The following is a 27,525-nucleotide window of genomic DNA, read 5'->3' as shown; positions in this document are numbered from 1 at the left end:
GACTATGGGGTTGTGGCGCTCATCTGGGTTTCAGGCCAAGGGAGCCAGCACTTGTCCACAGACAGCTTTCTGGGTCATGTGGCCAACATGACTAAACTGCTTTTGGCGCAACGGAACACTGTGACGGAAACCAGAGCACACTGAAACGCCATTTACCTTCCCGTCATAGTGGTACCTATTTATCTACTTGCACTGGCATGCTTTCGAACTGCTAGGTTGGCAGGAGCTGGGACAGAGCAATGGGAGCTCACTGCATCGCAGGGATTGGAACCGCTGACCTTCTGATCGGCAAGCCCCAAAGGCTCAGTGGTTTAGACCACAGTGCCACCTGCGTCCCTTTTTTGGGGTTCAAGTTGTTGAGTTTTTTCAGGCAGGGGGTAAAATGTTGAGCTTTTTTAAGAGGAGTCACAGTTGTTCAGCTTCTTTGGGGGGAGCCAATGATCTACCACAGACGTCCAGTGATCTACCTGTTGGACATGCCTGGAGAGGAACGATGGTCGACGGCTGGCAAACCTTTATCGTCCACTGATTGTCTCAGTTGCAAGCTGCTGGGGACAATTACAGGAAGGAATGGTTGCATCAACTGTATTGTCCTGATGCAATTGTGCGTGGCTTTCCCTTTTGAGAGTGTCACCGATCTCAAAACGCCTTGGCAGCTTCTGAAAGCGTTAAGACAGATGGCTCAACTGTTTGGACACAGCCATGTGGCAGCTTGGAATGGGTGTGTGTCCAAGGCACATAGATTGCCTTACCTCATTCCCTATGCACAATGAATCCTTGCATTGTAAGGTTGCTATCTTAGGGCTGACATACGTCCGGATTTTCCCGGACAGTACCAGGATTTCAAAGGCGGAATTGGCGTCGGTGGGTGGGGATTTCCAAAAGGCAACACTTTGTCCTTAGGAAAATATATATATATATTGGAAGCTGCCCAGAGTCTCAGGGGCAACCCAGTCAGATGGATGGGGTATAAATAGTAAAATGATGGTGAAAGAATAGGATGTCCCTATTTTCATCGGAGAAATGTTGATTATGAGCTACAATTCCAGAGTGGCTTAACGGTCAATCCCTCTTCCCAGGGAATTTTGGGATTTGTAGCTATTCGTGAGCAGAGAAATTGGTGGGAACATGTCCCTGAAGTTCTCCAGAAGATGAAATTCTCTAACAATTTATTGGAGATGGGTACAGACTGCCTCTTTGCAGTGGCACGGTTTTTTCACTTCTCCCTGAAGTTTTCCCCCTTCTCTTTTCCCCTTTCTGTTGCTTCAAGTGGCAGTAGCAACAACTATCTTGGCAGCCTGGACATCAATTTACATCTTTTCCTTTTTTAATATAATCTTTATTAGTTTAACACACAAGCATATATACATAGATAACAAGTCATACAAAGCAAAAGCGAAGAAAGAAAGGGAAAAAAGAAAAGAAAATACAGTGTATTACAATTAAATAAAAAGTTATGAATGTAAAACTTCCAATAATTCTCATTATACTGCTTATATTGTCTATGTTTTCTTGCACATTTATATTATTTCATATTATTTTTGTATAGTCCGATAAGATATCTAATATACTTTTTGCTTACAAGTATCAATCTAGTTCTGCAAGTATATTGTTGTTTGTACAATACAATTTTAGATATTCCTTAAATACTTTCCATTCTCCATATACTTTCTGGTTTGAAATTCCTCTGACTCTTCCCGTCAGTTTTGCTAGTTGTGGTACTCTATCATGAGGGTCTGCCACTCTGTTATTGTTGGTAGTGTTTCATTTTTCCAGTTTATTGCCACTATTATTCCAGCTGCCATGATGGCATACATAAACAATGGTCTTATACTTCTTTAAAATTCTGTTGATAGTGGCAGTAGCAACAACTATCTTGGCAGCCTGGAGACCAGTTTACATCTTTTCCAATACCCTGGACTTAAGATAATTCTGGAGCATAGTGGGGAGACAGGCAGTCACCCCCCTCCAAAATGGTGGAAACTATTTGTTGTTGTTTTTTTAAATGAATATTTATTAGCATTTTCAAGAGACATATAAGAACAAAAACAAAAATACACAAAAAATAACAAAAAAATACAAAAATCCAAAACTTAAAACTTGAAAAAACCCAATTAAAAACACATAAAATTTCAATTACTTATTTTCTTTTAACTTGTTTCTCAGACCTCCTCACACCTCCCCTTCTTGTATTCCAATTTAAGTTATCAGCTCAGCAAGTCCTTAACTTATTTCTCCACTTTAACGTAGTGATTTATTCTAACATGCTGTTATTTTACTTTCCTTCTTTCTTCCATTAATGGTGGAAACTATTTGCAAGGAAGTTGCAGCTTTGCAAAAAAAATCCTGCGAAGTGGACTTCTTTTTCTTTTCTTTCAAATTTCATTTATGATTTTCAATTTTACAAGTTTCCCGCCTTTGCAGTCACCCAAATACAAACAATATATTTAATATCGACTTCCCTCCCCTCCCCTTCCATGGTTCAGGTTGTTTCATGGTTACTGCTGCATATTCTAAATATCCTATTTTCTGGTCTCTAGGAACTTGCAAATTAGATATTCCTATGAGAAAGGCTTCTAGTCTTTTAACAAAGGACCTTCTGAACATTTTTTTCCATCTCATTGTACAGCGTTACCTCGGGTTAAGTACTTAATTCGTTCTGGAGGTCTGTTCTTAACCTGAAACTGTTCTTAACCTGAAGCACCACTTTAGCTAATGGGGCATCCTGCTGCCACCGCACTGCTGGAGCACGATTTCTGTTCTCATCCTGTAGCAAGGTTCTTAAGCCAAGGTACTATTTCTGGCTTAGCGGAGTCTGTAACCTGAAGCGTATGTAACCTGAAGCGTATGTAACCTGAGGTACCACTGTATATCATCTCCCAGAAGCCCTTAGCCATTTTGCATGTCCACCACATATGATAGAAAGTACCTTCCTTCTCTTTAGACTTCCAACATGCGTCTGATTCTGATTTATACATCTCAAAGTGGCCTTTTTTTAAGGGGATGAAAACAAGAAAAACACCAGAAATGCTCTCAGAAAAATGCCATCTAAGAAATTTCAGCTCAGCTCTAATTATAGAGCACTCAAGATGTCCTGGGGTGCTCTTCGCTAGAATCATAAAATCACAGAATTGTATGGTTGGAAGAGATCCACAAGGGTCATCGAGTCCAACCACCTAAAAGGCAGACTCACAGCTGAAGAATCCTTGACAGATGACCATCCAACCTCTGTTTAAAAAAATCCTGCGAAGGAAAGTCCATCATCTTCCGCGGTAGGCTGCTCCACTGTCGAACAGCTCTTGCTGTCAGAAAGTTCTTCCTGATGAGAACATGTCTAAAATAAAAACAACAATGCTGAGGTGCTTAAAAAAAAATTTTTTTTTAAAAAAATAATCAGCTGCACAGATTTGGCTCTCACACACAAAAAGCCCAAGGAATGTCATTTGGCTCAAGATCAAGCATGGAAAGTTCCAATAAAAGAAAAAGGAATTTGTCTAGGGAAACCGTCAGCGAAGGGAACCAGAAGTGGGGACACACACACACACACACACACACACACACACACACACAGAGATATTCCTAAGGGAGATTTAGAGCTTGCCGTAAACCCAGAATCCTTGCAAAAAATTGATGGTGCGAAAATTGCTCTTCTCTTTGGATCTAACAATGGAATCCCAGGTTTTGTTGCCATTCCAGTTTGTCTGGTTGGTGGTGATTCATAATCTAGGCATGGGGAAGCTGTGGCAGTTCAAATGTTGGACTGCAACTGCCCTCATCCCTGATCATTGGCCATGCATGCTGGCTGGGGCTGATGGGAGATAGAGTCCAAACCCCCCCCCCATAGCTGTCAATTTACAGATTTGAAAATAATGGACCTGCAGCCAAAATAAGGGACCTGCAGCCTCACCTGTTCCAGGCACTCCAGTCTTCCTGTCCTCCTGCAGTCTGGTCAAACTCATGCTGGTAGCTTCGAGAACACTGTCCAACCAACTTTATAACCAGAAGTTCAACTGAATAGAATCTGAATCATATGCACCACAAGGCCTATGCAGCCTCAACTTAAGATGGCTCCCTGGCCTGGCTTTGCACTGCAAAGTTTGCAGCAGCACGTGCAACAACATGGCGCCCAGCATTCAAAAACTCCCTCAGCTTGCATTAACTAGCCACACACAAGGCATGCAAGCTCCACCCTCCAGTCGTTCTTAGACTTCTTATTGAGTGAGCAACATAGCCAAGCAACACAGTTGGAGCCTCCCTCCTCCCTGGCCGGCAAAGAGGGAGGGAGAGGAGCTGCTTCCTTTGAAATTTAAGGGACATCATTTACGGGACATTTAAGGGACATCCATCAATAAGGGACAGCAGCAGGACATGGCGCTGGAATAAGGGACTGTCCCTTCAAATAAGGGACACTTGACAGCTATGCCCCCCTCCAGTATCCCACATTTCTGCCAAGAAGCTCAAGGTGGTGTGGATGACTCCCCCCCTCCCCATTTTATCCTGACAACAGCCCTGTGAGGTAGGATAGGCAGGGAGACTATAATTGGCCCCAGGTTACCCAGTTACCGTTGTGGCTAAAGTGGGGACTCGAATGCAGGCCTCCTTTGTCCAACACTCTAACCACTACACCACACTGCCTGTCAAATTTGATCATCTAGCTCATGGGTAGGCAAACTAAGGCCCAGGGGCCGGGGCCGGCCCAATCGCCTTCTAAATCTGACCGCGGGTGGTCCAGGAATCAGAGTGTTTTGACATGAGTAGAATGTGTGCTTCTATTTAAAATGCATCTCTGGGTTATTTGTGGGGCATAGGAATTCGTTCATTACCCCCCCCCCAAAAAAAATAGTCCGGCCTCCCACAAGGTCTGAGGAACAGTGAACCGGCCCCCTGCTGAAAAACTTTGCTGACCTCTGATCTAGCTGTTAGGGGAGAATAATCAATTTTAATGGTCTGTAATTGTGGGTCACTTTTTGGATTGAACATCAAAGCATTTCCACTTTCTCGTTTAAAATTGGCAACTTTTTTTTTTAAAGCCTACCCATGCTTGTAGATTATTAGTTACATAACAATTGTTCTTCCAATTTGCTAATGTGTTCCTAAAAACTGAAGCAACAGCAGAAATAGTTGTGCCCCATGCTCCCTGTTGCTGTATTTAGAATACTGCATGAAGTCTCTCTGGCTACATCAGGTTGTTGCAGGATCAGTCCCTGCCCCACAGCATAATGCTATCCTATGGGACCCTACCATGGTCAACCCTCCCTTAGGGCCCATAGTGAAGCTTGCCTGCATGCGACAACCACAATTTCCTCCCTACAATGTCCCAGAAGTTGAATTGAGTTCTGGGTCATCATGGTGGGGAAAACATAGCTGTCAAAAGAATATGGAGTGGCTGCCATGCTTTCCTCACCACAGTTTGCATGCATTGATTCACTTTCTGGGAGGCTGTCACAGGTCTGTCATAGGAGTGCGCCTGTCAGTAATCACGCAGTTCAAAGATGGAGTTAACTCTTTAGTAGCAGAAACACCACCTCCACATACTTGGTTGAGTGTCAGGCCTAATAGGCAGAGCAGTTCATTCCTGGTGGTCTTCCTCCATAATAGGTAAAGGTAAAGGGACCCCTGACCATTAGGTCCAGTCATGACCGACTCTGGGGTTGCGGAGCTCATCTCGCTTTATTGACCGAGAGAGCCGGCGTACAGCTTCTGGGTCATGTGGCCAGCATGACTAAACCGCTTCTGGCGAACCAGAGCAGCGCACGGAAACGCCGTTTACCTTCCCGCCAGAGTGGTACCTATTTATCTACTTGCACTTTGACTGGCTTTTAGTGACTTTTAGTGTTGTGCAATTGATGAACCCAGCATACCTGTTGCGCTGGCAGAAACTTTTTGCACAGACTTACCAACAGGCTGTTTATGCATCCTCTTGTGCAACAAACCGCCTCTTTCCATATGAACCTACTCGGACCCTGAGATCATCTTCTGAGGCCTTCCTTCGTGTGCCCCCTCCTTGAGAGGTGCAGCGGGTTTGCAGCACAAGAATGGACCTTCTCTGCAGCGGCTCCCCGTCTGTGAAATGCTCTACCAAGGGAAGTTTGCCTGGCGCCTTCATTATACAGCTTTAGGCGCCAGGCAAAAATGTTCCTTTTTAACCAGGCCTTTGGTTGATCTGTTTGACATCCTATAACCTTTTAAAATGTGGCCGGTGTTTTTTTTTGGGGGGGGCAGGTTTCTTGGGTTGTTGTTTTCATTCTGATTATATATGTTGCGATCTTTTCTGTGAACCACCCTGAGACCTCCAGGTATAGGGTGGTATATAAGCTCAACTAATAATAATAATAATAAATAAACAAGTATACCGCTAAGTGAGTTAGCGCTGCATTGGATATAGCCCACTAAGTTCTTATCCTTTAAGATCCAGGAGCTTTTCTCAGGTCAGACCTGAGTTTCTCAATAAGTGAGAAATCTTGTTTTTTTTTTAAGGCAGATTTCACAGTGGATGTTAACATGTTTCCCTGCGCTCTTTGGCCCTCTAGATTCAGAGAACTTTTCCAGATCCATGTGGCATCAGATTGTGTTAGTTTTGTGTGTGCTTCATGACTGTGTGTGTGTGTGTGTGTGTGTGTTTGTAAGTAACCCCTTTGCCCCACCGCAGGAGTCCCTTGAAGTAGGGAACAGAATGAACCGCTTCACCCCTAGCAATTTTCTCTCTGGTAGATTATTAGGCAGCAGAGATCTGTGCTCTGTGGCTTTTGGGGAGGTTATGTTGCAAGCCGAGTGTGTTAGTTGCATAACCCTTTGGATTTAGGAGGCATAACCAAAACTGTCATTTTGCTTTCGCTGACAAAATAAGATTGCCGTTCTACTAAACTTTGTTCCGTTACAAGAACAGTGGGCAGATGCATGCTCCAATTGTTCCAATTTAGCAGGGACGGCCCCTGATTTCTGGTATTCCACCCCCTGTAGGTTACTTTTTCAAGAGGTACTCAAAGGTACACACTACCAGCACCTCTTTTTGTTGTTGTTAAAAAGTCTGGCTCTTACTACAAGATGGTGAGTACTGGCAACCCTTTTTTCTAGGGAAAAAAGCACTACTAGTCCCAGTTTTTTTTTTTCTTTTTTCTTTTGGGGAGATGTCAAATGTTTCTTTAAAAACTGGTGGTTAGTGTCAGTTCCTAGAGATCGCTCTGTGGTGAACTCTGCTTCTTGAGGGCACAAGTCTTCAACGGATGGGTCAGGATCTACTAGTGAGTTGCGGCCTGATCCGTGGTGGGTCACCACAAGAGGAAAGGTGTGGCGATCTGTTGTGGAACAATCCAACTAAAGAAGTTAACAGTGGTTTACCCAGACCTTGTTGCTTGCGAAGGGGCCCTCACGACAGTTCAAGCTTCAGTGTCCCCCAAAATATAAGTCTGCCAGTGGTTCACGGAAAGCCTGGCAGGAATTCAACAGGTTCAGCTTTTCTTCCCATGAAAAGAAAACCGGCTCAGTGTGTTCTAGGCTTTGCCGGAAAATATTGTAAAATATGCAGCTGCTGTATTTCCTGCCTTCGATAATGACATGTCACTAGACATGCCTGTGTTTGGAGGGTGGTGGGAAAACCTGATTAGATGCCTCAATTTCCACTCCCACCACCCTTGTGGATACAGTTCACACTTTATTCGCCTCTCCTCACACGTATACATCACCCGTGGTGGTAAATCTCAGTAGCCCCTGGCTGAAATTTAAACGTGCTAAGTGAATGCATCACAATAACGGCATAGTTAGAACCCAAGAAGCTTAGCTTTGCTACAGAAGCAGAAGCCGATGTGCATCGCATATACTCTATGACAAGGAGAAGCCGTTCAGAAAGAAAGAACCTCGCAAAAAATAAGTACAGTGGAACCTCAGGTTACATACGCTTCAGGTTACAGACTCCGCTAACCCAGAAATATTACCTCAGGTTAAGAACTTTGCTTCAGGATGAGAACAGAAATTGTGCTCCGGCAGCGCGGCAGCAGCAGGAGGCCCCATTAGGTAAAGTGGTGCTTCAGGTTAAGAACAGACCTCCGGAATGAATTAAGTACTTAACCTGAGGTACCACTGTATAGGACTAGAGGGCACTTTGGCACAGTGCAATGAGAGCCTGATTCTCCCTTATGAGGAAGGGCGGTTGTTTCATGGTAGAGCACCTGTTCTGCATTCAGTTTGATTCCTGGTATCTCCAGGCAGGGCTGTGGAAGACCCCTGTCTGTAACCCTGGAGAGCTGCTGCCAGTCAGTGCAAGCACAACTAGGCTAGATGGACCAGCTTTCTATGTCCCTTTGTTTGTACGCTGATTCACAGCTGACTCGAGGATTCCCTAAGAAGGTAATTTGAAGACGCAGCAGTCGGTCCTCAGTAAGGCCAGCAGCGCCCATCCCACAATCCATTCACGTTACAGTGGTACCTCAGGTTAAGCCAGAGACTTGATCACCCTTAGCCATTACGTTCAAGTTGTGGATGCTGAACTGCATTGCTTATGAGAGAAAAACTTGGATACCCAAGAGGAAATAAACATTGTTTCTAGCGCTGTCTTCAGGAAACACAAGTTTTAATTCCAAGAAGTACAACACACACAGTACAGTGGTACCTCAGGTTAAGAACTTAATTCGTTCCAGAGGTCCGTTCTTAACCTGAAACTGTTCTTAACCTGAAGCACCACTTTAGCTAATGGGGCCTCCCGCTGCCACCGCACCGCCGCCACGCAATTTCCCTTCTCATCCTGAAGCAAAGTTCTTAACCCGAGGTAATATTTCTGGGTTAGCGGAGCCTGTAACCTGAAGCGTCTGTAACCTGAAGTGTCTGTAACCCGAGGTACCACTGTACTAAACATCTTCAAGGCTAGGAAGCAAATGCCTTAAAGGGGTTAACTCAACATGCCGCATGTCGCAACATCAGCCTCTCCCACTCTTCCCTTCAAATTAAGCTTTAATTATATGGTTCTCAGAGAAAGTACTTGCCTCCAAAACCTCCAAAACCCTTCCATCTGTGCGTGGTCTCATTTCAAGGCACTTGCTATGTTCAGTGGCCCGCATGAGGTAGGCTGACCACTTATGCGTCGCCGAAAAAGAAGGTCCGGATTTGCATAAAATTTACATACATATATATATATATATATATGCAAATTTAGGAATAAATTTCAATTTCAATTTAAAGATAAACACAAGACATTTTACCCAGATGCTTACTGGAAGTGCAACAGCAGACATCATTCGGTTTATAACTTAAGGGTTAGTTCTGTTACCCTTAATGTCCGCTAGACAAGAGTGCTATGGAGTAGAGATGTTGCTCAGAAACCAGGCAGAGTAGCCTGATCTTCACAGAGCAGGATGCGCCCTGATTGGCCGTGCATTTATGAGGGAGTTTTTCCAATGTATGTTTGGCTGAATGTCTCCCTGCTATTTACAAAGCCCGAAGCAAGCAAGAAAAAGCCCTTTGTTCCTTTCTCCTCAGACTAGACACTGCTTTTGTTCCGTTTTCCTCAGGCAAGCGTTATCGGGATTTCTTTTCTCTCTGGGCTCATTCCGCATTCTTTAAGCGACTTTGATAACAATGCCAGCTGTTGATGGGCAACTTCAAGGCTCTCCCTTCTCAGAACTCTTTATCTTTAAACTGCATTCTGAACCAAGCAGTCCTTCAGACAGGGAATGCCTTCAGACGGAGGACTATCTCAAAATAAAGCATTGTACTCTGTAAACTGAGGCACGTGGGCACCAGCTATGCAGGTGTCTGACCTTGGCGCTCTAGCAATCAGTAGCCCAGGAAGCTGTGCATTTTTTAAAATGTGACCAGGGTGCAATGAAAGCTTAAATGGGTTTTCTCTGTGGCCTGGAAGGCAAAGTAGTTCTCACGTTCCAGAAGGTGTAGAAGCAGTGATCACATTTTGTTGATTTCTATGGGAAGTTATCTTGGTGATCCTTTGGGGAGGCAGGAGCGAAATCAAATCAGTAGCTTCTACTCTAGACTGAGGCTCTCTCTGTACTACACATTCAAAGCGGTTCCACACCACTTTAGACAGTCACGCCCTGGGGACCGCAGTTTGTGTTGAGCAGGGCTGTTTTTCAGCCGGAACTTGCCGGACATCAATTCTGGCACCTGTCAGTTGGGTGCCATGGCCATTCTAAGAGAATGAAGGAGGTTTTTGCGGTGAGTTCTGGCACCTCTTTTTCTAGAAAAATAGCACTGGCGTTGAGTATTGTTAGGTAAAGGGACCCCTGACCATCAGGTCCAGTCGTGGCCGACTCTGGAGTTGTGGCGCTCATCTTGCTTTACTGGCCGAGGGAGCCGGCATACAGCTTCCGGGTCATGTGGCCAGCATGACTAAGCCGCTTCTGGTGAACCAGAGCAGCACACGGAAATGCCGTTTACCTTCCTGCCGGAGTGGTACCTATTTATCTACTTGCACTTTGACGTGCTTTCGAACTGCTAGGTTGGCAGGAGCAGGGACCGAGCAACGGGAGCTCACCCCGTCGCGGGGATTCGAACCGCCGATCTTCTGATTGGCAAGTCCTAGGCTCACAGCGCCACCCGCTTCCCTTGTTAGGAGTATTGTTAGGAGACCTTGTTCCCCTCACAGAGCTACAATTCCCAGAGTGGTTTAACAACCAACCCTCTGTGAGGGGAATATTTCTCCCAGAACCCTTAACATACTACAGTTCCCAGGATTCCTTGTGGGAAGCCACAGCTGTTTAAAGTGGTATGGAATTGCTCTAAATGAATAGTGCACATGGGGCCTGGCTGAGGTCCAGCTAACAAAGTCTGGGAGTTTTCTTTGCCTTTGGATTGACACCACTTTCAGCTTCAAATGTGCACAAAGTTCAGACATAATGTCTCGAGCCCCTGTTCGGTTTACAAGTTTGATTTGCTCTGTATTTACGAATGTTCTGCTCTTTCTGTCCTTTCTCCCTCCTTCTCCTCCCCGTTTTCTTGCATACCTGTACTTTGTCCCCAGCAAAAGCGGGCAGAATTCTTTTGAACTTCTTAACTCTGTAGGAAAAACAACCTCCTTACTGTCCTTGGGGGAAAGGTCTATGCATGATAATACATTTCTGGAGCCGTTTAAAGCACTAGAACTGTTTCCGCCCCTCCTGCAACGTCAATGTGGTTTTTGTGAGCACATGCAGTGCTCTTGAGGTCTTTCCCTGGTCCCCACCACTCACAGCTCCCTTGGTCATAAGATGGGGAAGGTGGCTACCTTTTAATCCCTTGAAAATGAGTTGTTGTTGTTGTTGTTGTCGTCATCATCGATAATAATATACTGCCCATCTGACCAGGTTGCCCTAGCCCAGGGGTCAGCAAACTTTTTCAGCTATGGGCCAGTCCACCGTCCCTCAGACCATGTGGTAGGCTGGACTATATTTTTTTGAGGGGGGGGAATGAACAAATTCCTATGCCCCAAATAACCCAGAGATGCATTTTCAATAAAAGCACACATTCTACTCATGTAGCCTGGAGAAGAGGAGGTTAAGGGGTGATATGATAGCCATGTTCAAATATATAAAAGGATGTCACATAGAGCAGGGAGAAAGGTTGTTTTCTGCTGCTCCAGAGAAGCGGACACTGAGCAATGGTTCCAAACTACAAGAAAGAAGATTCCATCTAAACATTAGGAAGAATTTCCTGACAGTAAGATCTGTTCAACAGTGGAATTTGCTGCCGAGGAGTGTAGTGGAGTCTCCTTCTTTGGAGGTCTTTAAGCAGAGGCTTGACAATCATATGTCAGGAGTGCTCTGATGGTGTTTCCTGCTTGGCAGGGGGTTGGACTCGATGGCCCTTGTGGTCTCTTCCAACTCTATGATTCTATGAAAACACACTATTCCCGGACCATCCGCGGGCCGGATTGAGAAGGTGATTGGGCCTCATCCAGCCCCCGGGCCTTAGGTTGCCTACCCCTGCCCTAGCTACTCTGGGTGGCTCCTAACAAAATATTAAAACCACAGTAAAACATCAGCCATCAAAAACTTCCTTGAAGTTCTAAAAATCAAAACATTGTTTATCTTTTTGACATCTGATGGGAGGGCATTCCACAGGGCGGGTGCCACTACCAAGAAGGACCTCTGCCTGGTTCCCTGTAGTTTTATGTCTCACAGTGAGGGAACCGACAGAAGACCCTTGGAGCTGGATCTCAAATATCCGAGCTTGATTATGGAGGTGGAGATGCTCCTTCAGGTATACTGAGCCGAGGCTGTTTAGGACTTTCAAGGTCAGCACCAACACTTTGAATTGTGCTCAGAAACGTACTGGGAGCTGATGTAGTTTTTTGGGGGGACTGGTGTTATATGGTCTTGCGGCTGCCCCCAGTCACCAGTCTAGCTGCTGCATTCTGGGTGAGTTGTAGTGTCTGAGTCACCTTCAAAGGTAGCCCCACATTGCAGTGGTCCAAGCAGGAGATAATCAGACATCGAGCTGAAGGAGGAAGTTGGAAGCATGCCAGTCTTTCCTACTTCCTGTTCCAGCTCTATGTGCTTTTCAAGGCTCAGCTTCGTTCTCCCTTGGGAAATAAAAAATGTGTGCATGTTTTATCTCTCTCTGGGTGTGGCTATTTTGGGGGCAATGGGAGAAAAGTGTCCAGAGGAGAACCCATGGCATTTTCTCAAAAATCCAAATTTGCTTACAGGCCTAAAAAGTTTGCCACCCCCTTCTTAAAATCTTCTGGTGCCCTGCATGCCCTACAATGGCAGTATTTTCTATAAAGAGGGTAAATAATTATCCCTTTCCTTTACAACTTTATTGGATAGGGACAACAAAGAAATTAAATTTTGGCAAGCATTTAGGGTACACAGAGGCTGCAATCCTAAACACACTTACTACGGAGTGAGCGTCATGGAACACAGTAGGATTTACTTCTGAGTAAACATGGAAAGAAATGTGCTGTATATATGATTCTGTATATATGATTAAAAGCAGCAAAGCAGGAGGATTAGTGAGGCGGCTTGAGTTTATAGTAAGTAGATGACAGGAGTAAACAAAGTAGTTTGCATCAACGAAATCAAAAGCTTTATGGCATACTTTAATTATGAGACTTCAGAGTGAATTCATGTGTGTGTGTTTTAAAATATATTTTCAGGATGCGGCTTATATAAACTAATTGCATGGGATACATTCTTCTGAAACTGTGTAGAAATGATTATTTCTGTAGAAGTGAGTCCAGGATTTGGGGTCTTCAACCACTGCTTTTTCCTAGGGGTTCTCAAGGCTACACAGTACCAACACCTTTTTTTCTAGAAGAAAAGCACTGCCTTCAACTATCGCTGAGCCCAGCACAACGTTGCTATGTTGTAGGGATGAGTGAATCATTCTATTTCCAATTCTTGTCATTTTCGTATGTATAAATTTCACTGCATCCTATTTCCAACATCAAGCTGTGGTTTTTTTTTTTTTTTTAAGCAGCGGATTTTGCATTTAAAACTCGATTTTTCCTAAAACGTATTTTGATAGTGTTTCAGAGCCAAGAGCTGGCTCAGAACATTCAGGAAGAGCTAAAACTGTTGGATAACTGAATCCTAATCCTCACATTAGTCCAGGAAGTGAGGGTCAGGTCAGTCCATACTGGAAATGCACACAGATGAAATGCTTTAAGTATCGTGACCCTCCACAGGCTATAAAATAAATAATGTGTACATAAATAAAAGGGCTGGTACCCATTGCCGTCTTTCTGGGGGTACTCAAAGGTACCCAGCACTGCTGGAGCTCTCCATGCTGCAACATTTTGTTGCAGGTCTCATATGATGCAGGTTGGAATATACAGGAATCCCGTCTCTTAAAGTGACTAAGGACCATGTTAAGGAATTGCATTTACTCTTAAAACTTCATGTAAAACCACTTTTGTTTTAAACTGCTTTTAATATTGTATTTTTAAATTGCTGTGATCTGTCCTGGGACCTTGCGCTTTTATTTATTTGTTTAGCCCCTCCTCTAAGGAGCTCAAGGTGACATATACCTATTTATATATTATTATATATTATATATTAATATTATATATTATATGTTATATATAATATATATATAATGAATCGCTGCCAGAAAAAAAATAATCCCAAAGCAAGTTAACAACAAAAACATATATTAAAAACAATTTCAATACAGGCTGGGAGAAAAAGCTCCACTTCAAAGTCTTGTTGAAAAGGGAATTATCTTCAAAAGATAATAGAGCCAACTCCTATTTGATATGTGAAAGGAATTCCAAAGGGTGGTTGTCCCATTTTTTATTTTATTTTAAAATAATCCTCACAACTATCCTTCAACGTAGACTATATTGGTAGCCTTTTCTGATCCAGGATCCAGCTTGAACCCCAACCTGCAACACAGAATCCACTTAACAGTGCAAAAATAAAATATATTACGCTGTTGTCTTTTGCCTTTTCTTTCTAAGGTGATGCCTGTTCATTTGGTTAAGAAAGAGGGCTATGGAGGCACATGAGGCAGGAACCTTGTTGAAGCTAAGCAGGCCTGGCTCTGGTCTGGGCCCTGGAAGGGAGACTCCCTGGGAACTCTGCCCCCTTGAGTTCCACAGAAGAAATGCAGGATGGAAATCGAATCAATCCTAATTTCAAGTTATTAATTAAGTGTGCATGCATTAAAGCAGGCATGGCCAAACTTAGCCCTCCAGTTATTTTGGGACAACAACTCCCATCATCCCTAGCTAACAGGACCAGTGGTCAGGGATGATGGGAATTGTAGTCCCAAAACAGCTGGAGGGCCAAGTTTGGCCATGCCCCCATTAAAGAATTCATACCCTGCCTTTATAGTATTAAAAAACACCACTTGGGAAGCTCACAGTTTTACTGTTCTGTATAACAACATAATGCATAGGAGAGGGAGGGTTGGTTCTGTTGGAAAACCAGTGGGACAGTGATTTGCACAAGGCCACCCTGGTGAGTTTCCTGTCCGAGGAAGTGTCTCAAACTGTGATCTAAACTGATCTGGTTCCAATGCTTTCAGAAGGAGGCTGGGAATCTGGGACTCTCCAGAGGCCCATCATCTTTTTTAAAAATAATAATAATTTTGTTATTAGATTTTCCACAATGATAACACAAACCACAAAGCAAAATGATACACAAAAACAGAAGAAAAAAGGGAACAATAAACAGATAAACAATAACAACGAACTTAATTCTTCACAAATGCAACCTTTTAAACATCTTGGTTGACTTCCTCAAATCCCTCCCTTCTGAGTTTTCTTGTAACTAAAAGTAACAGCTTTCCAATATCATTCTTAAACTAAAACAAGTTCCAATTATAGTCCATCTTATTCACTTTCCTTAACATTCTAAATCCCATTAATTTAATTATAACTTAGTTTAATCCTAGGCCTATTTATTTCTTTCAAGTAATTTCTAATTTTTTATATTACAATGTTTATTCAAATAGTCCTTAAATTTCCTCCAGTCCTCTTGAAACTCCTTTTCTGGTCGCGGATTCTTCCAGTCAGGTCAACTAGCTCCGAAAAGTCCATCATCTCCAACGCCCATCACCCTTGGCCATCAGCCATGCTTTGTTGGGGCTGATGGGAGCTGAAGCCCAGCAGCAAGTAGAGGACCACACGTTCTTCACTGGTTGCTCTATCCTGATTGGCGCAGCTCTTCTCCTTTGCCCTGGATAATACCCCTTCTTTCTGCATTGTTTGTTCCACCTTCCTTTTCCTTAAATGCAGCCTATTACAGCTTTGGATTTCGATGGGTTGTCCTGCACGCCCCAAAGACCACTTCGTCAGCGTTTGTGTACACTATAATTATGTAGGCTTTCCCAGGGAACATAACCACAAGTACCTATCGCTATCACTAATCAAAACATTCAGGTAGGTGGCAATTATCCCTGGGAAAAGAACAGTAAACCCAGCAAGGTTAAATTTAGAGGACGTTTCTAACCACTTCAGAAGATGCCGGATGAAATTGGCAACTTTCCTGTCGACTGCTGGGCACTTGCAGAGCTGTCGGAACAGTGTGTGTTGCCTGCCCTGCCCTGAGCTCTCCATGCTGACCTGTTGGCCTCAGGTGTGGAGGGTAGGGACAGAGGACCAATTTGCATTTCACTTTGTGTTTTAACTCACCAAGTCCGAAGTTCCCGAAGCCAGCGCAACGGTTATTCCTTGAAATTTGCACTTCTCTGAATTTTGTAATGCAGTTCTCAAGCGAAATGTGTATGCTAGGGAAAAGTGTGCATGGGTATATTACAGAAACGAACATGGAAAAATACATTCTATCAGGGTAGTTTGTGTGTGTGTGTGCGCAAAAATGTGTATATTAAGCAAAATTGCAGAGAACTGCTCCATATAGTGTAGGAATCAGGCCTTTAGTGTGCCAGCACCTATCTTCTGGAATACTGTCAGAAAAGTGATTCTTTTAAAAACAAAACAAAGTGATTCCTTTTAAAAACAAAACAAAACTGAAGTCTTTAAACTAGAGATCGTTATGCCAAACTGTCTATGTATTGGATTCATTTCTATGGTTTTTATATATGTTTGATGTGCAGATTTCTCCCAGTCTTCACATTTTTGTGTGCCATTTCACCTAATATACACATTTGCAAAGTATATCTCCCCTAAAATTTACGGTATATTCTCCTTAACATGTATTACACTCTATATACTCCTTATTAAGTGCATTATCACCTTTGCATTTGCACATCACATGACTTGGATGAAGGACTGCACTGCAAAATCTGGAGATGCGTGGATTTCTAAAGAAGGGTGTATTTTGGTTCACGTAGCGTTTCAGAAAGCATAAATTAGATAGATTCATATTCAGACTGAATCATATTTCTTCCCCATTCCCAAAGGAGTCTTCTTTGTGCTTTGTGTTAGCTGCCACTACTTATGTATTTATTTTCTTGTTTTCGTTTTTAATCACATGACGGGTTTTCTTTTGGCCTGTGGCTAAGAGAAAAGGACCCAGCCCTTTTAATACAATCTTGCTTCACATCTGCCTCTTTCAAAGAGGAGTCATGAGTGCCGAAGGGAGGAGAGCTTCTAAATGGGGTGGGATGACACATAGCTCCACTTCTCCTTTACATCTGTAGGTGTGGCATGGGATGTGCTGGACCGTTTTCTTGCCTCGGTCATGGACTGGATGAGAGCCAACAAACTGAAACTCAATCCAGATTAAGGCAGAGGCACTGTTAGTAGGGGGTTCCCTAGACCAGATGGTTGGGAGGTGGCCTGCTCTTCATTGGTTTACATTGGGATCGTTGTTGCCCCTTCTTCAGTGGCATGGAGTGCCTTCCATCAGCTTTGGTTGGTGGCCCCTTTCTGGACAGGGATAGCCTAACTTCTGTCACTGTAGTAACCTCCAGGTTAAAGGTAAAGGGACCCCTGACCGTTAGGTCCAGTCATAACCGACTCTGGGATTGCAGCGCTCATCTCGCTTTACTGGCCGAGGGAGCCGGCGTACAGCTTCTGGGTCACGTGGCCAGCATAACTAAGCCGCTTCTGGCGAACCAGAGCAGTGCACGGAAACGCCGTTTACCTTCCCTCTGGAGTGGTACCTATTTATCTACTTGCACTTTGACGTGTTTTTGAACTGCTAGGTTGGCAGGAGCAGGGACCGAGCAATGGGAGCTCACCCCGTCGCGGGGATTCGAACCACCGACCTTCTGATCGGCAAGTCTTAGGCTCTGTGGTTTAACCTTAACCTCCAGGTTAGATTACTGCAATGTGACGTACGTGTGGCTGCCACTGAAGACCGTTTGGAAACTTCAGCTGGTGCAGAATTTAGTGGCCAGGTTGCTCACCGGGGCAAAATGGTTTGAGCATATAACTCCAATCCTGGCTGACTGCACTGGCTGCCAATTAGCTTTTAATACAAAGTGCTGCTTTTGACATAATAAAGCCCTAAACAGCTCAGGACTGCAAAACCTCACAGAACGCATCTCCCTATATCAGTGGTGACCAAACTTGGCCCTCCAGCTGTTTTGGGACAACAACAACAACAACAACAATAATATAGCTAACAGGACCAGTGGTCAGGGATGATGGGAATTGTAGTCCCAAAACAGCTGGAGGGCCAGGTTTGGCCACCACTGCCCTATATGAACCAACCTGGAACCTGTGATCATCATCTGAGGCCCTTCTTTGTGTGCCTCCTCCACTAGAGGCCTGGAAGGTGACAACTTTTCTGGGCTTTTTCTGTGGTGGCTCCCTTCTTGAGGAACACTCTCCCCAAAGAAGCTCTTCTGGCACCTTCATTACATAGCTTTATAGATGGCCAGGCAAAAACATCCCTCTTCTCCCAGGTCTCTGGGCAATTAAACAACATGCAGCCTTTTAAACCGGGAGAGGTGGTATTTTGTTTATTATGGTACGTGTTTTTGTGTTTTTATATTGTAAACCACCCTGTGATCTTTGGATGAAGGGCAGTATAGATAATAATAATAATATCAAATAATATAATCTGGAATAATTGAATGAAGGAATTGAGCCTACAAAATCAAGGGACCAAGAGGTGGATGGTGGTTGCCAACTTGCCAGAAATGCAAACAAACAACACCCAGCCTGGTTTGCTCCCATGGGCCTAGCCAGGATTTTTGTCAGGCCTTTTGTTAGGGGGGACAGAACCTCAGTCAGCTATGTATTTTTACTGATTTTATTGATTTCCCCCTCCCTGGCTATGTCCATATCTGCTCAAGTGCCTTTTAAGGAGCAACTTGAACTGCAGAGATCAGCAAGCAAAGCAGAACGTAAGAGGTCTGCTGGCTCAGCGTAAAGGCAGTGTGTTCTCCTAGTGGCAAATCAGATGTCTATGGGAAGCCCATAAACAGGACCCTGAGTGTAGCAGCACTCTTCCCTCTTGCGATTCCCAGGAATTGGTTTTCAGAGGTATAGTGCCACTGACAGTGGAGGCACAACACAGCCACTGTGGCTAGCAGCCACTGAGAAGTCTTATCCAACATGCATTTGTCGAAACCTCTCCCAAACCAAACCAAGTTGGTAGTCATCACTGCCACCAACCAAGTAGGGAACCTCCAGACAATTTTGGACTCCAGTTCCCATCATCCCTGACCACTGGACAGGTTGGCTGAGATTGATGGGACCTGGAGTCCAACAACATTTGGAGGGTGTCAGGTTCCCCATCTCCAAGGAAAGCTTTTTACACTTGGCAACCTCTGCCAATTAAGCTGTTTTAAAAGACCAGGGAGCTCATGGATGTGTATGTAGATATATATGAAAATCTGGCAATACTATTCCACACCCCTGAAAATTATATTTAAAAAAATATTATTGCTGCAGACTGCAAAACAGCAACATCCCATAAGTCGCAGCAAATTTAACCTGGTTTGCTCCCAAGTATTCAGAGTATTGAAACCAGTAGTGCAGCGAGACAATTCTAAACTCTGGATTTCTTTTGGGGGGGGGCGTCTTTTGGTCAGGGGTGGGGAACCTCGGGTCTGGGGGCCAAAGGCCACTTCTCTGTCTTTTGAAACTCTTCCTAGGCCACAGCCCTTCCTTGCTTTGTAGTGGGGGTGTTTTTTGCCTGGCTGGAATTTGTCCTTGAACTCCAATCATGCCTCTTGCTTCCTGGGTTGGAGGGTCCAGAGAGTTGTGGAAATGTGTGTCAAAACCAGCCTATTATAAGAAGCCAAAATTGACACCCACAGCCCCCTCCTCACTGGCACACAACCCTCAGAAGGTTCCCCTCAAGGGAATGTGGCCCCAGACAGACATACATTTCTCCAAGTCCTGCTGCAATAACTGCTAAGATGTAAGAACATTTCTGCTTCCGCAGGCCTATGACCGGCTATGTTTTCCTGCATTTCATGGTGGTTACGTGTTTCAGATGGGTTTTTATTGTTCATGGTATTTTTATTACAGACGTACTCGCTGCCTGGGGCTCATTTGGGAGGAAGAGCAGGGTAGCGATGCGACAAAAGTTTCTTTTATTTTTTTATTACCCACCCTTCACCCTAAGCTCCAGGGCAGGTTACAACACCCAAGCACAATACTAGAAACTGTTTAAAACAATGATACAACCTTAGACTCATAGAATTGTAGCATTGGAAGGGAGCCTGAGGATCATCTGGTCCAACCCGCTGCAATGCAGTTTTCCCATACAGGATCGAACCTGCAACCTTGGGGTTATCAGCACCACGCTCTAACCAACTGAGCTATCCAAGCTCAGTCTTCTTTATTTCTATCCCTTCCTTCTTTTTCTCTTTCTCCCCTCTCTCTTTAACTTTTGTTTTCCTTTGGTGTCCTCTGCTCTGGGCCATTTTGAGTGTCCACAGAGGAAAGCGATGGTTGATGAAGGACCCTGAGTGAGAGGCAGGGAAGGGAAAAGACATCTGCAGACTGAGAGAAGAAAGGAAAGTTGCCAGGTGAGAGTTGGGAGGGTCCACCACTTTCTGTGTCAGGCAAAGGCAGACCCTCCAAGTGTCCCTATTTTCCAGGCGCAGTCCCGGATTTGCAAAAGCTGTCCCGGTTCCTGATTTGATCCTGGAATGTCCCACTTTTCCTAAGGACCATAGCTGCCAACCTTCCCTTTTTTTGGGGGAAATTCCAGCGCCATTTCCCACTCCTATCCCGGATTGTTAGATATCCCGTAGACTATCCCCGGGACAGGTGAGGCTGCTGATCACTTATTTTCGAGGCTGCTGATCCCTTATTTTCAAATCTGAAAGTTGACAGCTATGCTGAGGACGTCCCTATTTTCACTGGCAAAATGTTGGAGGGGATGGAGTTATGTGACCCCAGAGTGAAGGAGTATACAACCTTTCGAAGCCATCTGAAGGCAGAACTGTACAGTGGTACCTCGGGTTACATACGCTTCAGGATAGACTCCACTAACTCAGAAATAGTACCTTGGGTTAAGAACTTTGCTTCAGGATGAGAACAGAAACTGTGCGGCGGCAGCAGGAGGCCCCATTAGCTAAAGTGGTGCTTCAGGTTAAGAACAGTTTCAGGTTAAGAACGGACCTCCAGAACGAATTAAGTTCTTAACTCAAGGTACCACTGTATAGGGAAGTAGTTTATGCTTATGTTATTTTTAAAATATTTTAATATATATTAAAAGGTGCCCAGAGGTCTGGGGAAGCCCAGTTAGATGGGTGGGGTATAAATGAACCCAAAATTATGGAATAGGACGGCCCTATTTTCATGGGAGAAATGTTGGAGGATATGGAAGGGTTAAGAGCTCACCCTGGCCAACCAGTCACCTCTCCTGGGAAGCGACGCATTTGATCCGCACTGATTTCAGGCGCGGATTTCAACAGCCAGGGCCTGCTGCTCCCTCCTCTGAGCGGGGTCGGGATGGGGACCCCCGGGCGTTTACCCCAGCAACCCTACCCCGGGGGCAACCGATCCCCGCCCTCCTACAGGCCGTGCGTAAAAACCTCTCCAGCAGGGCCAGCTCCGCCTCCGTTTCCTGCGCTCTGCTTTGCGCGCGAGAGGGCCGGTCACCCGGCCAGCCAGCCCACCCACCCCCAGGCCGGGCAGGCGGGCAGGCAGGCTGCCGATCCGAAGCAGCAACGGCGGAGGCGCGGGCAGGAGCGAGTGCAGAAGGAGGAGCCGCGCAAAGAGCCGGTTTGAAGTTCGCTCCTTCGCCGCCAGCCGGGCGCGCCGCGCCACATTGGCCCTCTCCGTTCATTTGCATTGACGCCAGTAAAGGCTGGAGGTCAGCGCTGGCGGGGGCTTTTATTGGCTGCGACGCGGCGGAGCCTGCCGGGGCTGTCAAACTCCCGGGCAGATCATCTTCTTTTTTCCCCCTCTTCCTCCCCCCCCTTCTTTCCTCCCTCCTTTTCTTCTTCTTTTTTCCCCGGGAGGTGTTGGGTTCTTACGGGAGGGAGGGTGCTGGAAAGGGGGAGATCGTGCAAGCCGGGAAGCCTCGCTCGCTACTGGGGAGGAGAAGGCGAGGCGAGTGCGCGGCTGGGCTGCGGAATCGGCGGCAGCTGCAAAGATTTCGCCGGGAGCGCCGCCGAGAGAAGCAGCAGAAGAGGAAAAAAGAAGAGGCGAGCCGCCCCTACGCGCCTGGGATTTTAAAATATATTAGAAAAAGAATCCCCTCCGCTCCCCCCCCCTTCTCGCCATTTTAATTCATTCCACACAGATCGGAACTCCCCGCTCTTCCTTTTCTGCTTTCATTTTTCACTCCTTTTTTTTTTTTTAAGGCGGGGGGGAGCGCGCGCTCCGTTTTGGCGCAGAATAAAAGCCACATTTCAAAAAACACACACAACCAAAATGGAAACGGAGGAGGAGACGTCGGCTACCGGCTGGAGAATCTCGGCTTTTTTTTCTTCCTTGTGAAAAACTTAACCTTCTCTGTGTTTGTTACAATTCCTGCTGCTCTTCTGGGGGAAGGGAAGAGAAGAGGAAGACGGAGAAATCCTCGCTCCTCTCCTGGGCTTGACCCTGCCCCTGCTCCACCCCCCCGCGCGGCTTCTCCCAAGGGTGCAGTTATTAAGATGCTCTCCATTTCTACGGGTCTTCTTTTGCATCGGCGCTCGTGCCTCGGGTTGATGCGCTCCGCTTGCAAGCTTCCCTCTCGCCTCTTTTTGGGGTGTGTGTGTTTGGGATAAAGGGGCTTCTCGGTGCCCCTTGAATGGAAGGCCGTCGCTGGCTTGAAAGAAGCGCCTTCTTTTTTAACCCTAACCTTCCAGGAAGAAGAGTTAGTCCGGAAGAGAAGCCCTTTTCGAAGAAAAGAGAGGAAGTAACGTGTGAATGTCCGTAACGCGTTTCCAGGTTTTCGAGCGCAGCTGTTGCGAAAGAGGTGGTGGAGGAAGAGGAGGGGGAAGCGTTTGGCTAGGAATATGAATATGATGGGCGCTTCATGAGGTTCTCACGATAACACCAGGGGGGGCTTTATTCGCCCCCAGCCCCAGTCCAGGAAGCCCCACTTGGGAACTGATTTATTTTAATCTTTTGGGTGGAAGGCAATATCCGACCCACTTGTGGGGGGCTTGGAGGCGGGGGGGCTTGGGGTGTGAAAGGGTAGGGCTGGGGGGGGAGAGCCCCCACCTACTTCGATGTAATTCGCAATACACTAGGAATACAAACGGGGGAAATACTTTTTTGGGGGGAGGTGCTAAGGAGGGGGCCGAGAATTAGTACATTCTGGCATGGATCTGGCTTCTATTTAAACAGGAAGACTGAGGAGGGGGGGCTGGGGATTTCCCCCAGTTTTATTCCTCTCTGCCCCCCTCTTTCAACTGACTTTTTTGTGGTGGTGGTGGGGTTTGCCAGTTAAACGCAGCTCCCTCCAGTCCTTCTTTTTAACCCACTTTCTGAGGTTGAGATCATCAAGACAATCAGTTTTGTAGGGTCAAAAGGAAGAAGGGGGGGACAAAGCCCCTCCGCGCGCCCCCCACCCCAATTTCTCATCCGCCACCAGCCATGCGCCTTTGGGTTTGGGGTTTCTGCCTAAGGAACAGCTGACGATGTGGAGTGAAGCCGTGGAGCAGGAACCAGATACGAACTATTAAGAGAAAGGAGTCACCAAGGAGCCCGTTTTCCCAAGAGGAAAGGGGGAAAAGAAAAAAGCAGACGAGGTAATCTTGAGTACTAGCGGCTTGAAACCGCCACCATGGGCTGCGCTCCCAGCATCCACATCTCAGACAGCAGGGTGGTTTATCACAGTAGCAAAGAGACGGAGGACTCGAACTCGTCGTCGCAGCAGCAGCAGCAACAGCAGCAGCAAGGCAACCCTGTCTCTGGATTATTCATTAAATCTTCCAACACCTCCGCGTACAAGTTGAGGACTAATCCTTCGAAGAAAGACAAGCAGGACAACATGGAGGGGGAGTCTCGCACCAGCAGATCCAGTGTTAAGGTAATGGAAAAAGTCGAGTCGTTTGGTTGAAGGGGGGCGCCCGTACGTTTCTCTTATTGACAGATATATCGAACAGGATATTGGCCCCTGTCTGTTGAGTTGGTTTTAGGTTGGTTGGGGACCTGTTTATCTGAAAATGGCAACTTCAGTGGAGTTATTTATCCCCCCCCCATTCATCCTTTTGCAAACAGAATTAAGTTTTAAGGGTTACACTCTATGTCCTGTAGCAAGAGGCGCAGAAATTCTCTATATATATCTATGCCAATTTCATATTGTTTGAACTTTCTTGGGCCTGCATGTGTCTAGTAGTGTAAGAATGTCACAGTAGCAAAGCTATTATTATTTTACCCCTGCCTCCCCCTGGCCCCTTTTAAGTTACCAAGTTTTTGTGGATTTAAGCAAAAGTTTGTTTTAACTCCCCTCTCCCCGACCTGAAACATAATGGATTAGAACTGTTGATTTAAGGCACTGATTTTTTCACACGCAAACGAACACAGAGGACGCTGGCCTTCTGAACTTTTGCAAGGATTTGTGAGCGTTCGTGTGCAGACCAGGAACAAAATTCACCAAGGTTAACGATAAAGGTGGTCAGAAGGGGAAACCTGTAAAAACCCGGTTGGATTTTTGCAATAAATGTGTGGTTGCCTATTGTAAGAGGTTCCAGGTGAATTCACTATGTAGAATTTACAAGCAAGTTTGTTTAGGATTAGGGTAATCAAAACCACAAAGGTCATCCCACAAGAACCGAAAGACAAAAAGGCACTAGGAATATTGACTCAGCCAAGAAAATAAATATTTTTAAGGATCAAAATAGACGTACTAATGCCTGCCCTGTTCAAGGTTTACAACCCAGTTAAACTGCTATGCTCAAAATAAAATGAATTATACAATAGCTTGAAAATATTGATTTCAGTGAATACTTGATTTCAGTGAAACCTCATTATTCACTTTTTAAAAGCTTATTTAATACATATCTCACCTTTTTGCCAAAGTGCTCAGGGTGGCGTATACAGCTCTGTCCCATTTTTATACCTGCAACAGCCCTGACAGGTAGATCAGGTAAAGAAACTGGCCTAAACTCAGGCCTAGGGGAAACGGTGATCTAAACTAAGCAGATACTTGAACTTGGTTGTATTTGGTCTAAACTGAGCAGCCTGGGTGCTGCATTGAACTGGATTTAACGTGTGAACGAAGATGCAAACTGTCTTAATTTCAACTGCTTCAAGCTGTTTGCTGAAGTCTAGGTGGTTTGTTTACCAGGCAATTCTGTAGGGACCATTTGCTGTCAACATCCCCTTGTGTGTTTTCATACTTTAGGGTATTCTGTTGCAATGATCAGTTGCAATAAAACAAACAAGAGCTAGAGATGTCCATGGAATTACGTACTGATTTTAATTCTAGGTGTGCTTACTAGGAAGGGAGGAAGAAGGTAGTAAGATTAGATTATGAAACCTAAGTGCAGTGCGTTTTTTCTTAATTTTTTTTTTTAAGGGGTACTCTCATTTTCCTACTCATATTGAAATACTGCCCATCAATGAGGCCAAACTTAGATTCACAAAATGTTTAGGGGCATGCATACCCCCAGGAAAAAAAAACATTGTCTAAATGTAATGCCTGTCGCTTTTCCCATGTAGGAAGAGCCAGGTGTGTGTGTGTGGAATGGCTAAAATCCTCATGCGCAGCTCCTCTCCTGTAGTGTTTAGAATTTCCCAGGCACCAGGTGCATTTTGCTACCGGTGTGGGGCTAATTGCGACTACATGGAGATTTCTGGATACTTGGTTGGTGGTCACTAGGGGTACCAATTTGAATAAAACTGGTGTGTGTGTTTCTTAGGTAAGCCCCGCCATGCATAATCGATCACAAGGCACTATTTAAATGGCAATGCTTATCAACTTGGGGGGCAGCTCCCTCAAATATTTTATTGGGGGGGGGGACTAAAGGACCTAGGCCCCTAGGAGTTGGCTCCTCTCCTATGGCAACCACAATTTTTAAACCTCGGCCTTTCGATTTCCACTGTTGGTTTTCTCCCTCAAGTGAACTGTTGGCCACAGTCAAGCAATGTTGTTGAGATTTGATAGAATTGAGCCTTGGAAGCGACATATTGTCATCTAGACCAATCCCCCGGCGAGTAGACATTCCGTTGTGGCTCTCGCAACCTAGGTTTAAGGTGCTCTTTGGCACCTAGCTTATATATCTTGAGTTTCTAAGACTGCTGTACGTAATCAAAACTGAAGCCCCACCCCTCCACCGCCAAAACCAGCTTTAAAGTAAAGGTAAAGGGACCCCTGACCATTAGGTCTAGTCGTGGCCGACTCTGGGGTTGCGGTGCTCATCTCGCTTTACTGGCCGAGGGAGCCGGAGTACAGCTTCCGGGTCACGTGGCCAGCATGACTAAGCCGCTTCTGGCGAACCAGAGCAGCACACGGAAACACCGTTTACCTTCCCACCAGAATGGTTCCTATTTATCTACTTGCACTTTGACGTGCTTTTGAACTGCTAGGTTGGCAGGAGCAGGGACCGAGCAACGGGAGCTCACCCTGTCACGGGGATTTGAACTGCCGACCTTCTGAACAGCAAGTCCTAGGCTCTGTGGTTTAACCCACAGCGCCACCCGCGTCCCTAGCGTTAAAGTATGTAAAGCAAAAAACATTAGGTGATCCAGTCTCAGGGATCACGCTTCCATGGAATTAAGTTCCGATTAAATCAGTTTGGTTTTGTTGTGACTTTTAAGCAAGGCTCCGATCCGCTGCATCTGAGTAAACCCCATCAAACACAGTTGTACTTGCTTCTGAGTAAATGTGTAGGGCCAGACCGGCAATCCTCTATGCCAATGAGGTTTATCAGAACTTAAGCCTAAGATTCACGTGTTGCAAACTCTGATCTTGGCATGTGAAAGGGTCAATATTTTTCTCTTATTCATTTGTTTATTTATTGAGGGGATAAAATAGTTCTCAGGCTTCTTGCAAGATCGCTAAGGATTTGTGTGGCATCTCTTAGCATTTTTGCTTTTCATGGATGGTCACTGAGTGATCACGAGAAGCTCTTAACGGAATAGTAATATAGTTGTGTGTAGGTGACTTTTGAAATGTATTTTTGTCTCAGTTTTACTCGCTTTTCCTATAAGCCTTCAAATATATGAAGAAAGAAGAAATGATAGCAAATATTGATATATGACAGACATACAGTTGAGTGAGCGGTGGGTGGGGTGGACTTATACATTATAAACGTTGCATAAAACATCTTTATCTCTTGTACTATTTCCAAGTTGAATGGTGAAATTGCAACCACTGTGGTAAATGAAATCAAATTAGCGATACGACCCCAAAACTCTGAAATGTGTGTTTAACTCCCACCCGCCACCTCTCTTATTCAGTATAGGATTGAGGATTTAACCGTTTTAAAGATTACAAAGATCACTAGGGCAGATGTGCACCACACATTTAAAGCATATCAATCCACAGCAAATGGCTTTCCTCTAAAGTATCATGGGAAATGTGGTTTGCTATCTCACTGGGAATTGTAGTTCACTGAAACTATAGTCTCCATGATTCTTTGGGTAGGTGTGGGGCGGTCATGTGCACTTAATGCGCTTTAACTGTGTGGTGTGAATTTGCAGAGACTGTAATCTTGCAGTAAAAATTAGAAGGGGCTCTCTGGTTGATTTCAGTCTGAATTCAAGATACTACTTCTTGATGGATTTAAGGCAGAGATAGGGAACCTGGTCAGGGATGATGGGGGATGTAGTTCACCAGAGGT

At 45.2% G+C, this 27,525-nt stretch overlaps 1 protein-coding gene across 3 annotated transcripts in view; it reads left to right on the top strand.

The window, feature by feature from the left end:
• Positions 1-27,525, top strand: part of PDE8A (phosphodiesterase 8A) — a 173,331-nt gene that overhangs the window by 9,123 nt on the left and 136,683 nt on the right. Inside the window, exons 1-2 of one of the 3 annotated variants that reach the window (XM_081888515.1) lie at positions 22,015-22,499; positions 22,600-23,768. The exons of 1 other annotated variant lie outside the window; for it this stretch is intronic. In XM_081888515.1, the coding sequence (XP_081744641.1) occupies positions 23,523-23,768 (246 nt within the window). In that variant the 5' untranslated portion in view covers positions 22,015-22,499; positions 22,600-23,522. Of the gene's footprint in view, positions 1-22,014; positions 23,769-27,525 lie in introns of those variants that run through there. One more of the 3 variants, XM_081888514.1, reaches the window with a different exon arrangement.

This window comes from Podarcis melisellensis (genome assembly GCF_964234715.1).
Source record: "Podarcis melisellensis genome assembly, chromosome: 14".
NCBI classification, from domain to species: Eukaryota; Metazoa; Chordata; class Lepidosauria; order Squamata; family Lacertidae; genus Podarcis; species Podarcis melisellensis.
This window is presented reverse-complemented; position numbering and strand designations above follow the sequence as displayed.